General features: G+C 30.7%; 1 protein-coding gene across 1 annotated transcript; it reads right to left on the reverse strand.

The window, feature by feature from the left end:
* Positions 1–12,857: 12,857 nt before the first annotated feature.
* LOC118054192 (probable inactive receptor kinase At2g26730) lies at positions 12,858–16,842 on the reverse strand. Its single transcript, XM_035065679.2, has 2 exons — positions 15,329–16,842; positions 12,858–13,817 (listed from the first exon to the last, which is right to left on the reverse strand). The coding sequence occupies exons 1-2, from the start codon at positions 16,626–16,628 to the stop codon at positions 13,153–13,155; spliced, it is 1,965 nt and encodes a 654-aa protein (XP_034921570.1). The 5' UTR covers positions 16,629–16,842; the 3' UTR covers positions 12,858–13,152.
* Positions 16,843–17,231: the final 389 nt, after the last annotated feature.

Raw genomic sequence — 17,231 nt, forward strand, 5'->3', positions numbered from 1 at the left:
TTATATTTACTTAAAATAATTAAAATCCCATATCATATGCTTTAATTTAAGATGAAAATTGGATATTTGTTTTGGTAAAATGTAATTGTAAAAATATCAAGAAAAATATCTCTAATATTAAATCAACTCAAATCAAGATAATTCATGTTATTCTAAAATTTATGATATTATAGGAGTTGAATTATGTATCATATATACCTTTATTGTTTTTCAACTAATCCTCTTTTCTTAATAAGTTATAAAATTGAGTATTTCTTTGAAAATTATAAAGTAGTTAATAATTTAAATTGAATACTTAAAGATAATATAAAATATATATTTTTGAGATTTTCAATACTTTTTTATTTTAATTCTAGGATATAAATTTTATTCAATCAATTTCTATCAATAAAAAAACTAAATATTCATATCATTTTTTTTTAAGAGAGAAATGTTATAAAATTTTACATAATTTGGATTTAACATTTTTCATAGGTATAATCTCTATTACTATTTATGTTTTACGCAATAAAAACACTAAAAATTAACATAATTATAATAGTTATAATAATACACAAACAATTGATCATATATAAATATTTGCTTGGCAAGGTGTTTTCTCTAGTTTTTCTTCATTATTTTCATACTTATAAGGAATAATTGAAAAACAAATCCCTAAAATCCTAATTCTAGGGTTCCTACTTGAAATTGGAGGAAAATAATATACTATAGAAAAAATGTTATGGGAGGCTTGTAAGTAGTAGAAGGGGTTAACTATAGTAAAAACATGTACCAAATTCAAGAAAATTGAGGAAATTATGCTTTAAGTTTTGGCCAAGACTATTACTAGAAGAGGGATGAATTGTTTGAATGTAAGTTGTGTTAGGCGCTATTAAAACATGAATTACAACATGTTAGCTTGATTTTGGGAACAAAAACATTGAAATAATTAAAGAAGAAATCTCATTCCCCAATAAGTACTAATTTCGATAAAGGAAGAAGAATAGGGGGAGGGGAATTTGATGAAATTATTATGGAAATAGAATAAGATAAGGGTATTTGATATATGCATAAAATGCATTGTCACATTAGAAAAGGAAAGGACCTATTATTGTCCACCATGAAAATTGACCATGTTTTGTTTATATAGAGAGGTTAAAATTATTTTCATGCTTGAATGCATACATTGAAGTAGTTTATAGGTTGATAATAGGTTAAGTGTAAGAACCATTGATAGGGAATCTATTCTTACCTTGGATAAAGTTTCAGCCAACCACTCTTGAAAGTTTTAAGATGTAAGTGTAAAAGAAATATAACTTTGTGTTAAGTGTGCGTATTTAAAAATAAATGATTCGCCAATTAATGAAGTTTATAGACTTGAGAATTTTTTTGTATTTATCCTTGAAAATGTGTCGGCCAAAGAGCAAAACAAGAGAACAAAAGTGATTTATCTAATAGCTATTTATATCATGCATATAATAGTAGTAATGGAAGGACTTAGTGAAAAAGTGAAGACTAAATGGTGTGAAAAGGAGAAGAAATGAGAAATTGAGATAAGTCACTTATAAATGGGACTATGTGACAAATATGGATTCTAAAGATGAGTTAAATTGGTAGACATGTATGTTGTGTACATATAATGGGAGACAATGTGGTTGAACAAATAATTGAAGAAAAACATCTTATTTTGGTGTTCTTGTGTTCGGCTAAAAGAGATAAATCAAGGGAAGGGAGAGACAATTTCAAAGTTATGCTTAAACTTATATAAGAAAAGATGTTTTATAATTATTAAGATGAATTCAAAAAAATTCCAAATATGAATATGTACCAAAAGGTATTTAAATGAAAGATGATTAAATATAGAGAAAACTTTATGTTTCATATCATGAAATTGGATTGCGAATTTAATTTTGGTTCGTAACATTACACTTGACTTGGACATGATGTAGTACTCCTATTTGTACAATAGACACGGGATTCATTTAACAACAAGGGATTTCAGCTTGAGCTTAAACATTAGGTAGGTATTCTACACCTATGTTAAAGTTAGATCTAAAACAAGCTCTAGTTGTAATTCTTTTAATTGTGTTATTAGACCTTAAGAATTCAAACACAAAACTAAATAGTATTGGTTTCTAGAAGGGGAACTAGTGTCGTTAGTATATATGATAGCTGAGAAATTAAATTGAGTAATTCCTAGAGCAGAAATTATTAGCGTCAGTATATATGATGATTGGAAAATTAAATTGACTAGTTCCTAAAATGGGAACTAGTGGCATTAGTATATTAATAACCAAGAAATGTAATTGACTAGTTCCTAGAGTGGAAACTAGTGGCGTCAGCAAGTCTGACAACCAGAAAAAAGTGATTTAACTAGTCCCTGTCGTGGAAACTAGTGAAGTCAATGTGTCTGACTATAAGGAGGCAAAGTTGACTAATTCATGGTGCGAGGACTAGTGGCGTTAGTATATCTGACAACTAGAAGAAAAAAAAAGTGATTTAACTAGTCTTGGTCGTGGAAATTAGTGGTGTCAACGTGGTCAACAACTAGGAAGGTTAATTGACTAGTTCCTTGTATGGAATCTAGTAATGCCAGCAAGTCTGGCGATCAGGAATAAAAGCAATGAATCATTTACGCCTAGCCACAACTTTCATATATATATATATTGAAAAACTTCATATAAGTTGTTTTATTTCTTGGATAAAATGTATTCAATTCTAAGTACCTTAGATTAGATATAGGAAATTAATGAATTCATAATTTTATGACTTGGTTATAATCTTAAAATAAATATATTTTAGGTGCAACTTAGCAACTCATAAAGTAGCATGCAAATTAGTGGCGTTAGTATGCCTAATAACTAAAAAAAAAAAATTTAACTAGTTTTGATCGTGGGAATTAGTGGTGTCAACGTGATCAACAACTAGGAAGGTTAATTGACTAGTTCCTTGTATATGGAATCTAGTAATGCCAGCAAATCTAGCGATCAGGAATAAAATCAATGAATCATTTACGCCTAGCCACAACTTTTATATATATATATATATATATATATATATATATATATATATATATAAAAGATATTGAAAAACTTCATATAAGTTGTTTTATTTATTGCATAATATGTATTTAATTCTAAGTACCTTAGATTAGATATAGGAAATTAATGAATTTATAATTTTATGACATGGTAATAATCTTAAAATAAATATATTTTAGGTGCAACATAGCAACTCAGTATGCAAATCAGTTCATCTTTTTGTCTATATGATATAATTTTTTTTATATATATATAAAAAAAAAAAAAAAGATTATGTTAACATGTGTGAATAACTGATTTTTACTTTGTAAACAAGTAGAATCTTTTGCTTCGTAAATAAGATCTAGTTGTTATGTAAATCAAGAATGAACTTCGGTGTGTAAATAGATTGTTGATTTAATAAAATTACTAGAAGTATTTTTTTAGGCAACACAAAATTATATTAATGTTTTAAATCCATGCCCTTGTCGAGGCAGAAACGCCCTTAGAGAACATCAGAGTGATGCTTTCTAGCTGGGCCGGGCAAGCTCCGTTTGCTTAGCTCTAAACAGATGTTGAAAGCTAGCAATTATTTTGTGGGTGTGATCTTTTTCCATCAACAAATGATAAAAAAAAAAAAAAAAAAAAATAAAAAAAAACATGTGTAAAAGTCAAGTGAGGACTTCTTTGTTTTCCTTGAAATAGAAAATCACTCTTCGGTCATGATCTTCATACTACAAGGTGATTAATTCAATTAACATTCAATTAAACAGAAAAACACTAAGATGGATTTACAGGTTCAGTGAAAGTTTTCGATGGTTACAGCAGAGAACACTCAACGAAATATTTTTATTTTAAAAAATTAATATTAAATTTTAATTTGATTTAGTTTGATTAGATTATCTAGTTAAAATTTAAAATTTTATTACCTAAAAGAATTATAAAAAGAAAAACATACGCCCAAATGTATGGGCCAATTATGTGGCCCACTGTAAGCCCATCAAAGGGCTTGCTTGAGGGGAAGACAACCCGTCTTATGCCGGGCTCAACTAAGTTATTTAGCTCTTTAGCCATAGAACTTGTTTTCTGGCCATAAAGATTTCCCCTGCAAAACACTACTCGAACGTCATATAAGAAAGGTATCAATTTCATTTGACTTTTCATTATTTTGATGAATTGGTTGTAAGATTTCATATTAATACTAGATGGCCAAGAAAAATTTAAGCATTAAAAAAATATTAATCAGTAAATCAAAATTTAATATAAATATTTAATAAAATAGATTGAGGAATGTTAAAAAAAAAAATTATTATTAATTCTAGCTACACACTAAGTTGTGAATTTAAAAAATATATGCATATAAAGATATTCTATAATGTGCTATGAGAAGCCTTTTAATTTTTGTTTAACTTAATTATATTACACTAATTTTATCAAAATAAAATAATATGCTAGTAAAAGTTTTTTTTTCTTGTTTTTTTCTTGTTTTTTTCTTTATTTTTTTTCTTTATTTAACTTAAAAGAAAAGGAAATACAGGACCAAAAACAAAAAAAAAAATTATTTTTTAAATAAAAGGCTGTCATTTCACATCACTTTCAATTTTGATCTTCTCATTCTTAATTATTCCCAAACAATCAAACAAAGTCTTTCTTTGCAAAATCAAGAACCAAATCAATTGTAGAGATGGTTTTTTAAGACCGTAAAAACCCAAAATAAAAGAATACAAAATATATCAGTAAGCCCAATCACTAATCGACGTAAAAATAAAATTAAAAAAAATAATAATAACCAAAGTAAGAAGAATTTAAGGATAATAAATATTAAAAACATTATACAAATCCAGAATGTTTCACTCAGAATCCTTATAAAACACTAAGCACTCTTATTTTTTTTTTTAATTTTAATGTTCTAGATTGACCGAAACTGTTTCTAGAAGAGAGGATTAAAGTAAAAGTGTTCTAACGTTCCAATTGTTTCTAATTTAAGATCCGTACACATGCTCACTTGAGTAAAAGTACAAGAATCCAATTCCTTAATTTCAAATTAATATATATTTCTTGAGAATCAAATCAAATTCACCCGTGATTTAATATTTGATTGATTTGAACATATATATGAATAATAATATTTAATTTTAAGAGTATATTTAAAATTGTTGCATTTGCACTTTTCAATGTGTTTTTCGCTTAAAAATATATTAAAATAATTTTTTTTTATTTTTAAAAAATTATTTTTGAAATCAATACATCAAAATAATCCGATAACATAATTAAAATTTATTTTTTATCAAAAAATATTGAATTTTTTAAAAATACAGTTGAACTTACATTTTTAAAATAGAGCCTAAACTAGGTTATTTCTTCGTGTATGAGAAGGGAAACTCGAAACTCCTTGAGTCTTCTCTCTAAACAAGTACAAATATGAGCTTTGAAGGCAAGAAACATTTGTCTTGAGTCCCACTCATAGATCTCATACGCCAATATTCTTCGGTAGATGAGCGTGCTCGAGAATTTGGTGTTTTTTCTTCGGTAGATGAGCGTGCTCGAGAATTTGGTGTTTTTTCTTCGGTGCTACTCTTCTCATACAGAACGATTTTCTCAGTATGGCCACCCAAAAGCATACCATTATAGAACAACCAAAACCCATTTATTGTGTGATGAGACTTGGGACGGTGGATGATGGATGGGAATTTAAAGAAAAACATTGCTATTAAGATATGTCTTCGAGATAAATGATATATTTTCTTAATATTGTTTTTTTTTTTTAAATGTAGTCTTAATTAATGTACATATAAAATATCACTTACTGTTTTTCTAATGCATGCGTTGAAAGCACGAGATCAAGTCAAGGAGAGCAAATCTATGCAGAGGTAAAACTTTAGGTGAACTATAACTTAGGTAAAATATTAGGTGAACTAAAACCTAGGTGAAAAATAATAACTAAGCTTTCACTACAATATTAGTATTGACCCGATTGGGTTTAATCGAGTTGATCAAATTATTGAATTAATTGAGTTGGACATGTAGAAATTTAGAATAAAAGATAAAGTTATTATTCTATAATTTGATTATATATTTTACATTCAATTCATGTAGAGTTTTTATAGCTATACAAAAAATCATATAAGGAAATAGAATAAAGCAAATTATACAAAATACTTGATCATATTTTTTAATTAGATGATAGAAATAATTTTAAGATTGCTTTGATTTATTCAATTCCTTAATTTCTACTTTTTTATCAACTAGAAAATAATTAAGAATATTTATTTTAATTATTTTCTTAACACACCCCCTTCAACTTATAATAAATAAAAAAATTTCATGAGTTTGGCAAACATTAACATAATTTTTATTGACATTGTAATCTTATCTGCTTATCAAAATGATCATTACCAATAAACAATTTTATTTGATCAATAATTAGAAATACTTCAAATAAAAAAATATGAATTACTCTAATATCATGTAAAGATTTAGAATTAAATAGCCAGAAATGATATTATTTCATAATTTTAATTTATGTTGATTACATTCAACTTATGTAGAGTTTTTAATTCAACCTAAAATTTAAAGTCTAGCATGTATTAAATTTTAAGTTATGAATTTCTTCAATTAATTCGGGTTGAATTTAACAACAATACTCCAAGTAGTTTTTCCTTTGAAATTTATGTCAGTTCATTTAATAATTTATTTTTTCAATTGCTATATAAATTAAACTGCTCTATTTCACCCAAAAAAAATTTCTATATTTTTTTAAAATTGTGTCAATGAGAAAAATACCCGGAAAGTGAAAGCTTAGAACGCGGTTTGTTGGCAGCGAGCGACCTTTATCTAAGAGGGACCACATGATAATTCATGGATGCTGCTCCCTTAAAATGCTTGAAACGGTCCTGTTCCAGAAAAAAAAAAAAAAAAAAAAAAAAAAAAAAAAAAAAAGACTTGCAAAGCTGGAAGCATCCTCAGCCTTCTCAGCTTCACTTGTCATTTTCTCAGACCCTTGCTTTTTCCCCCCCTTATCTATCATGTTTCTCTTCCTTCTTCGAAACTAAAAGGCTTTGAATTTTCAGTGCTGTATTTAGTGGGCGGTTGCTGTTATACAGTGACTATTTTTAAAAATATTTTTTATTTATAAATATACTAAAATAATTTTAAAATATTAAAAAATTTTAAATTTTTAAAAAAATATTTTTCAAATACAAAAATAAAAAATTTATAAAATGAACATGGTATATGGAGCTGGAAAAGAATATTAGAAAAAGTTAGACTCGATCTTATACTCCTCGTAGGCTATTCATCTTTATAACGATTTATTTGGAAGTGTGATTGTGGTCAAAGTATTTTTTACTTAGAAAAATATGAAAATAATATTTTTATATTTTTTTAAAAATAATTTTTTATATTAGCGCATCAAAATGATCTATAAACACCAAAAAAAGATATTTTGATATTCTTGAATTCTTTCTAGGATTGTGGAATTTTACAATAATTATTGTCACTTAAAGAGATTCACTTATAACCATATTTTTAGCATAAATATCATGCAAGGTTAGTTTAAACTCTTAAACATGACTCATAACAATCATTGATTCAACAATCTTGAAAACTAAAAATTTACTAATTATAAACTTTTTTATAACGACAACTTCAACCTTAAACTTTTTGTCCAAAGCGTTTTAAAGTTCCTATGCACTCTTAAGTTAATTAGGACCTTCAATCATATTGTATATTGTTCAATTTATTCAAAATGTACTTCTTGCACACAAAACCATTTTGAATCCATAAATCCAAAGCAACCACAATAATGGAATCAAATTCATTATTTTACAGCAGTGGCATTTTTTCCCAACAAGAACATATTCAAGTTTAAGGTGGTCAAATGGAAAAAAATATTTTTTTTGTTGTCACCTCTTAAAATTCAACCTTTAAACTTTCCAGGTTTCTCATCATGCACCATAAATGCCGATGATGGAGTCCTCAGTACTAAAAATCATATTTGTTAATATATATATATATATATATATATATATATATATGCAAATTTTAACAAACCAAAGTTTGATAAAAAAAAATTATAACAATTATAAAAAGCTAAATAAATAAATAAAATTTCAACTTGGAAAGATTATATTAAAATGTTATCCTATTGATAAGCATAATACCACAAACTTGTTTAAATAAATTAAACAATAATACCATACATGATTGCAAAACAATACATGTATAAACAATTATATGGTAAACATAAACAAGATTTCTATTGCTTAGTTTATAAGAACATATTACATGCATCAATCTAAAAATCTTGATAAAAGTTAAACTTAACTTAAAAATTAAATTGCTAGTATACTTTTAAATAATTAATCAAGTTTTTTCAAGGAATTATAGACTAAATAAAAACTAATTAAGATAAAGCCTTGGGATTTGTTGTCCAAAATAAACTAGATGATTAGGAAAGCGAGTAATCATGTTTATTACATACCATATAAACTTATAACAACATGGAAAACTTGCCATCATAACAAAAGAAGCTAGCATGCTTAAAAACAAAATATAAAATTCTTGCATAAAAGATTGAAATACAATCCTATCATGCAAACTAATCATACATAGAAATTATACTTAAATTAAAAGCATATAAAACACTCAATTACTGAAGCTCTTAGAATAGTAGAAATCTAAAAACTTTATTGTTGTCAATGATAAATTATTTTTCCCTAAGGCTTTTGTTTCTCCTCACTTGGTGCAAAAATACTTTCTTTAATAACCCTTCTAGAATTTTAAAAACTTCTCATTGTTTAAATGCACTCCTAAACAAAATCCAACAAACTTAAATGAATTGTACTCAATTTCTCTATACAAAGACCAAACATAAGCTCTATATTATAAGGAAAGGGAAAAAAGCTTAAAAAATTAGAAGAGTTAAGCTTGAAAACTAGGTGAAGAAAATTTTCTAATTGTGCAAAAAACAATTGTCCAAAATAGTGCATCAAAAAAAAAAAACACTCTTCTTTAACCCTTTTTTATCAAAAACTTTAGGAACAAAAAATGATGGAATTCTCTCCATTAATAGCTTTGATTACCCTCCATAAAACCATAATTAAACCTAATAGGGTTTTTTGTTTTAAAGAGCTTAAAAGCCTATCAAAAAATTGTCCAGATTATGAATAGCTAGTTCCGGAGAAAATTAACGAAGTTGATTAAACATAATCCTTAGATTGGAAAGACAATAGACTAGATAAAATAGTTTTCATGAACCAGACCCAAGTGTAAATTTATTTAAGCAAAAAATAATAGTTTGTAGCCTAAAAGATTATTTTACAGTAAACACAAACCTTGGTCCAAACCTAAGTCTGAGGCTTAAGTGTGAGTAATGCTAGACTAAGTTAGGTCATGCACACATGTGTGTGAGTTTAAGCTCAAAGTCTACTTTATTTTGGTCAACTCCCCTCTAAAAGCTCGGGTGCCCTTTGAGTCCAATTTTTACTTCTCATTATATAAATAACAAGCAAAGCTTGTTTATTTTCTATATGGGATACAAGTTTATATAGGATTTTGGATTTCTCCAAACAATATCAACCAAGAATTATTTGAGATCAATTTTTTATTCACTCGTAATTTCTTTTTAAATCATGTTAATATTTAATGTTAAAAAGCTCATGTTTGAAATTAAACTCCAACAAAGTTTTAACCCTAAATGTGAATAGATGCCACTTTTAATTTGACCTTAAATATGACAGTTAACCATGTTTTACAAATTCCCAACAAGAATTTAATTGACAACATCAATTTTTAGAATTAAAAGTGTTTTTAGTTAGTATTGTTATCACAAATCTTATGTTAACATTCTTAGACCTTAGTAAACATACAAATTGTGCTAAGTGATATGCTCCAACTTTCAAGTACAAAAATGCACACGCACGCGCGCGCGCGCACACACACACACACACATATATATATATATATATATATATATATTATTTATTCTTGTTCATGGAATATGACAATAACTAGATAATTGGTTCATGCTACTATACAAGTTGAATAAAAAAAATTAAACATAAAAAATAATATCCAGATGACAAAAAACTCTTTGATAATGTTATTAAACACATCTCAACAAATCAACTTTGAAACCTTTCGACTTGACTCCTTATCTAGCTCAAGCTTCAAATGAAGTCATCTAGAAGTTGCCTTGATGTAACACAATTAATTTGACTTGTCTAAAAACAATATAGATGACCAGTAAAAACATGGTTTGACTTTTAAAAAACAAGTTATTAAAACAAAATTAATACAATAACATATTGGATCGACCTGAGTCAATGTGGGTTAACTCGCTCAACTCATGACCTAGGTTATAGACTCCACTGGGTTTTATAACTTTTTTTGTGAAACAAATTTTTATTTAATTATATAACAAAACAATTGACGCTTGAAAAATCAAGCACCAGTCTAATAAGAGGATGTTTGTATGAGACTATAATAACTTTATAGAAAGCAAGCCAAAACAAATTATGACACTTAATACTTTGTATTTTTTTTAATTGAGAAACAAAAATATGCTACTTGTGCTTTATAAACATAAATTAAGAAATATTTTATCTGATAAATCAAAAGGAGTTGCTAAAATTAATTAAATATTAAAATGAGAAGCTAATCATCATAGTAAAAATAAAAGATGGAAAGCACATGCAAATGTTTTATACCCGTTGTCTTTGCTAGTTTAAATTCTTTTATAGGACAAACCAAACTAATATCTTCCAAATATTGTACAACTAAAAAAATATAATAAAAAAATCAATTATTATTTAAAAAAAAAAGTTAACTTAATTGAAATAATTTATGAAAATGGATGAGGAAATAAAATAAATGAAAAAAGAAACCAAGCATTGATGGACCAAGCTCGCACCTTTTCGTTTTTTTAGAAGAAGACAAAACACTCATATTTTTTATTGAGCGGGAGATAGGTGACTTGTGGTGGCAAGTGACATGTCGCCTACTAGGTTGTTTCCCATAATTCGGTCACCAATATGGTAGTTGAAAAATCAGGTGGGGCTTTTTTGCCCTATATAATCTATTTTCACCTAAAACATCTTAAAATCACCATAAAAGCCTTCATAAAACACCTATTAACTCCAAAAACACCCCAAAATCACTCAAAAAAAATAAAAACCAATCGAATAAAAAAATATTAAACGAAACTCGATCTAGTTTTTCAAGTATGTTTATAAGAGGGGGAAAAATCACCATTAAACTCTTCTCATTGAGTGGAACTCATTGACATTAAGAATTGTGAGTTTTGTCATCTAAAAATGATAATTCGCCAACTTTCTCTCTCCTCTCAAACTCAAGAACTAAAATCTTAAAAAAAATAAGCTTTTTTACTAAAATTAAAATTACAATAACTAAAGGTATGTGTAATAAGAAAAAAAAAAGTAAATGGACTAAACAAATTTTTTTCTAATGAATTTAAAATTGACCATGAGATTTTTTGTTGTTTTATATTTTGATACCATGTTATTGATTTGTTTTTCTTTTTTTAATAATTTTTTGATAAATTAATTATTACTTTATGTATAAAAAGGTTGTGATTAAAAAAAAATTGTTTAAGAATGAAAATGAAAAAAAAAAAAAAAACTATGGTTATTATTGATGACTACAATATTTTAACTAGGAAAGGAAACAAAGAAAGAAAAAAAAATCCTTATAAAGGTGAAGTTTTTTATTAAAAAAAAAACTAGCATAATTGATTAAAAATATCAACAAAATAGCATAATTAAGAAAAGTCTTCAACGATAACCCAAGTGGATCACACTTATCATTCAAAGATAGAGGGTGGTCCACTTGTTTTTAGCGGCAATTGTGACTCACTTGAAATAGAATTAATAACTTTTTTGATGTTGTTGGATCTATTTTGTTGAGATTTTTTTTTATGATATTGGTGATGTTGCAATCGAAGTTAATCTTTAAGATTTATTGTTTAATCATAACTTGTATAAACTGTATTATTTCATTAATTTTTGTAATTATCTAACCGATATCTCTTTTAAGAAAATATGATAAAAACTAAAACTAGCAAATGGAGGTCGGGTGATAGTAGACTGTCAGAAAGAAGGAGTAAAAAGCCGGCCAGCCTGTTCCCCACCCTGGTTCCTTTCATCATTGACTTCCTAAACGGACAAATCTTACACCACCTAGCTCGCATTCCCCTCCACGAATACCCATGTTATCACTCTCCACGTGGCATGTTGATATCCATCATTGGTCAATCCCACACATGATGGTCCAACCTGCTGATTCCAGACAAACGTGGTGGGACCGAGGCCTAACATTATCATGACCCATGAGCCTCTTCGCAAGATAAAGAAGCTCCTTTTTTAATAATATTAAAGGGTTCAGCTTACGCAACTCCAAGAATATTATGTGGTATGCGTGTGGGGTATATAGGAAATATATATATATATATAAAAATAAAAACCATTGCATGCTTTGAAGGTGTTTCGGATTATTATTATTTTACTGTATTTCCACATATTTAAAAAATATACTTGCTTTGAATAAATATTAATTTAATATTTTAACATTTTTTAATATTTTAAAACCATTGCCACCAATCACGCGCATCTTAATTATAATCAAATCACCCGAAGCATACAAATTATTTAAACTATAAGCTGGATTGGTGCTTTTTCCAGTCGTAAAGTAGGCAAATCATAATAAAAAAAAGACTTACTGCTAGCTAGTAACAGCTAGAACTTGGGGTACAATTAAAAAAAAAAAAAAAAAAAACACCCACATGATCAGGAGACGGGGGATTGAGGGCGCAAGTACTAGTAAGAAATTTGGAAGAAAGAATTTAATAAAACCCAACTAAAACCATCACATGGTGAAATTCCAATCGGTTCATGAAAATCCCCGTCCCTCCAAAAACAATTCAGACTATAAATCGCACCACCTTTGGAAATCGTCACAAATGAAGAAAAAAAAATTAAAATAATAAACCCATAAAAAAGAAAAAAGAAGAAAAGAAAACACATGTAGCTCCGCCCTACCAAATGCGCACTACCGCTGATACTTACGCACATTGTGCACATTCTTAAACGAGACCCTTCTGCACATGTATTTTCTTCAACACTTTTACGGAGAATTTCTATGGTGTGACAGTGCTAGGAGGCGTCCTGGCCTCTGGTGGAGGAGTATGGCTCTCGGATCCTTTAGATGGATCATCAGATGATTGCCGTAATCCATCATCCGTCTCTCCCCTGTTCATATCCTCGATCATCCTTACAACCTCTTGCATTGCTGGTCTTTGATCAGGTACAGTCGAGACACAAGCCATTGCTATCTGCAACAACTGCACCATTTCCTCCTCAATGTTATGGTACCTCATCAACTCCACGTCGAAGACCTCAGCAGTCCATTCCTCACGAACCACTGACTGGACCCACCTAGGCAAATCAATACCTTCTTCGCCTAATGAGGCTTGATTGGGTGCTTTGCCTGTTAGGAGCTCAAGTAGCAACACACCGAAACTGTACACGTCGGATTTGAAGGTAACCTTGCGGGTTTCTACCACTTCTGGGGCGCGATAGCCTGCGACTCGGCTAGGTGGCGTAGAGGTACCAAAGAGCGGGTTGAGCCCGTAATCTGAAACGCAAGCGTCATGGTCAGGTCGGAGTAGAATGTTGGACGATTTGATGTTGCCATGAATCACCTTGCCCGCAATGTGGAGGTGGGCAAGACCTCTTGCTGTACTCATTGCTATTCTCATCCGGTTATCCCAGTCTAGGGGAGTCCGGCCTGACCCTCTACTACCTGAAATAAAGCCATGCTTGTTAGGACCCAAAATTAGATTTTAATCTAAAACTTGTCAACATGCCAGAAACATTATCTTTGTCACCATGCACGTCCAATGCCACTCACAGGAATCCTAGGAGGGTGTTCCGCAGTGTGGTTGGAATTGTTTTTAAAATGATTTATACTAGAAAATACATCAAAATAATATATTTTATTTTTTAAAAATCAATTTCAACATGAACAATTCAAATATATATATATATATATATATATATATATAATTATTTGAAGACCAAAAAATTCAACCATTTGGAAACGCGGTTTCGGTTTCAAAGGCGTTCACAGACAAAATGGAAAAGCAATGACACAAATTGCAAGACGTTACACGACATAGGCTGGTTCTTTTTCGGTGGGCAAAGAAAATAGACCACGGAATATTGGTATAGAGCATGGATTGTCCAAAGCACCCTTCACTTAAAACGATGGAAGGCCACAGACAAAGTCCAAGTCCCACAGAGGGGAAAAAAGACTAAAAATAAAGCAAAAGTGACTTCTACTATACTAACTAGCCCATGTGACTGTAGTACTGGAAAAGTTGAGAGAATTCATGAACAGGCGTGCCAGCCTCCCTCAAAAAAAAAAAAAAAAAAACTAGATTTTAATGAATACAAAGTACAAGAATTCTATGTTAGAAATTTTTAAGGTTCAGCAAAATCAATTAATACTCCAGGTTTTTGCATAATTAGCTATCTTTTATGGACAATACTCTCTTAAGCTATCGTTTACGAGCTACCATCATTATACATGCCTTGCCATCTCACTTCGAGCTCCTTCCTTCGAAGGAGAATCTGATGAGACGCTTCGGCATCTACCAAATAAAAAACCGCAATGATGTCGGTCGGTAGCTCCGTTGTCAATCATGGGTGTCGCGAAATCATAAATGTGTCGACAATGTTGGTGTAGCATCGAAAAAAGAAGAAATATATATATAAAAATAAAAAAAGCAGACAACAAGACAACCATGACGCGCGCGCCAGCCTGCGTGGTTCGCACTCTAAGAATGTTGGTAAAGTTTTATTTTATTTGTTCCCTCCCCTTTTACCCCTCTCTTCTTGGCGGTTCGACCGGAACATGGATGATGTAACCATCTGTTCATAAGCCGCAGCTAAAGAATTTGCCCGGTAATTAAACGGATGGTATAAAACGATTTGATTATAATTAATTAACTAATTAATTAATATGCCTGGAGGGAGGGAGGGAGGAATGCTCTGCTTTGCTACATTTGTTCCCTTGGATAACTATCCGAAGAAAATAAATGTAATTCAATGACTGCAAACAGCCACCCATTTAGTCAAACAAATTGAATAAATTCTTGACAGCATTAAGGGAGCCACATCCATTTTGAAAGCATGATTTTGAATAAAAAGGATAAAAAAACTCAAAGTAACAGTGAAAGAACAGTAAGAGGGGAAAAAAAAAGGCAAAAATGAAAAAGAAGAAACTGGAGATGAAGAAATCAGAAACCATACCGTGAAGAAGAGCAGACAAGCTACCGGCGGGCATGAAATCAGAAACAAGCAACTTCTCATCTTTTGAATAATAGTAAGCTCTTAATGGAACCACATTATCATGCTTAATCTTGCCCAAAACCTCCATTTGAGTCTCGAAATCTCTCTTGGTAACCACCACATCCTTCAACCTCTTCACCACCACAGTAGTCCCTTCCTCCAACACAGCCTTATATGAAGTCCCCACACTTCCTTTCCCCAATACCTCCGCAGATGCCCTCAATAAATCCTCCAAATCGAAGCTGTAAATCCCTCCTTCGAAAAACACCAGCTTGTTCCTCTCAGCCTCCGCTGACCCGCCAGTGATGTCATCCTTTGACGATGATGTCCCTGCCTCCACTGCCACAGCGCGTGCCGTCGCTGGTGGCTTTGGGGTTTTCGCCGGCCGACTCCGTTGTTTCCTCCGGAGACATAAAATCAAAAAGAGCAACAATAACAGAGCAACTAAAGCAGAGCCCACTGCGATTAAAACAATGGCAACCGTGGAAAGTTTCCTGGACTTTTTGTGCGATGATGGAGGCCCAGGTGGGATTTCTGATGGGGACGGAGCTGGAGATGGGAAAAATGGGTTGCAAGGCGGTAATGGGCGACCACAAAGTTGTAAATTCCCAGAAAAAGAGGATGCAGGGAACTTGGCCAAAACTTGGGGGATTGAACCGTTTAGTTTGTTGTTGGAAACATTAAAATCTGTCAAATTTAACAGGTCTACACTTGGCAAGCTACCCGCGAATTGGTTGTTCTGCAAAAGAAGCCCTGTCAAGTGGGTCAATTTGTTGACAGAAAATGGGATTGAACCGGTGAAGTTGTTTGACGAGAGATCAAGACGAGATAACCGAGTTAATCCAGTCAAGCTCGGAGGAAAACCACCCATAAACACATTGTTTTGGAGATACAGGCTCCGGAGGAGGGTTAAATTAGAGAAATCCGAGGGGATCTCACCGGAGAGACGGTTTGAGCGAAGACTCAAGACTCGGAGCTGACTCAACCTGCCAAGTGTGTTTGGCGGAATGGAGCCTATGAGCCCAACACCGGGAAGCCGGAGAGAATACACGAAAGATTGGTTAGCATCGCACTCGATCCCGAACCAGGTACAGACGGAGGCAGAAGCGTTCCATTGAAGGCGATTCTCGTGAAGAACTTTAGTAAGAAAGGCAAGGAGAGCTTGCTTGTCTTGTACAGGCTCAGAGTCAACTCGGCCATGACTCAGTAATAGCAGAAAAGAAACAAGGATGACAGTAAGAGAGTCAAAAATTAATGACATCTGATTGACGGTGCGTTTATTAGGAATTCTTCGAAAAATGACGAGTTAATAATGTTCGGTTCTTACACAGTCAAGGGTGTTTTCTGGTCTCGGTTTTTGCTTGTTTTCCGGTGAGATTCCATGAGAGGAGGGGAGAAAAGAGAGTGTGGATAGTACCGCTGAGTAGAGTACGTGATGAGAGAGAGAGGTGGGGGGGTGGGGGGATTTTGTAGAAAGTATCACAAGGTTAAGCTTTAGGGCAGGCAACAAGACTGAAATAATAAAGCGGAGTGAAAATAACCGAAACCAGTCTTTGCTTGCTGGCTTAGCCGTCTTTAAACCCACTCGTGTTTTTTCCTATTTTCTACGTTGTTTTTTTTTTTTTTTACCACATGAACAAAAACAAACGTAGCCCTAATTCTATAGGACAACTTTCTATTTTTATTTATGATGTAGACGGTTTAAAATCAAGAGAATTAAAATATTTTATTTTTATTTTTTTGTTAAAAAAAAAATTATTATAACTTTATATATAAATTTTTTTTTAAAATCTAGTAATATTGAATAGAAAAAAAATTAAATTAACTCAGATTTTTTTTCAAAAGAGTTTTTGCATCAATCTCC

The sequence above is a fragment of the Populus alba genome, chromosome 18, assembly GCF_005239225.2.
Source record: "Populus alba chromosome 18, ASM523922v2, whole genome shotgun sequence".
Classification (NCBI taxonomy): Eukaryota; Viridiplantae; Streptophyta; class Magnoliopsida; order Malpighiales; family Salicaceae; genus Populus; species Populus alba.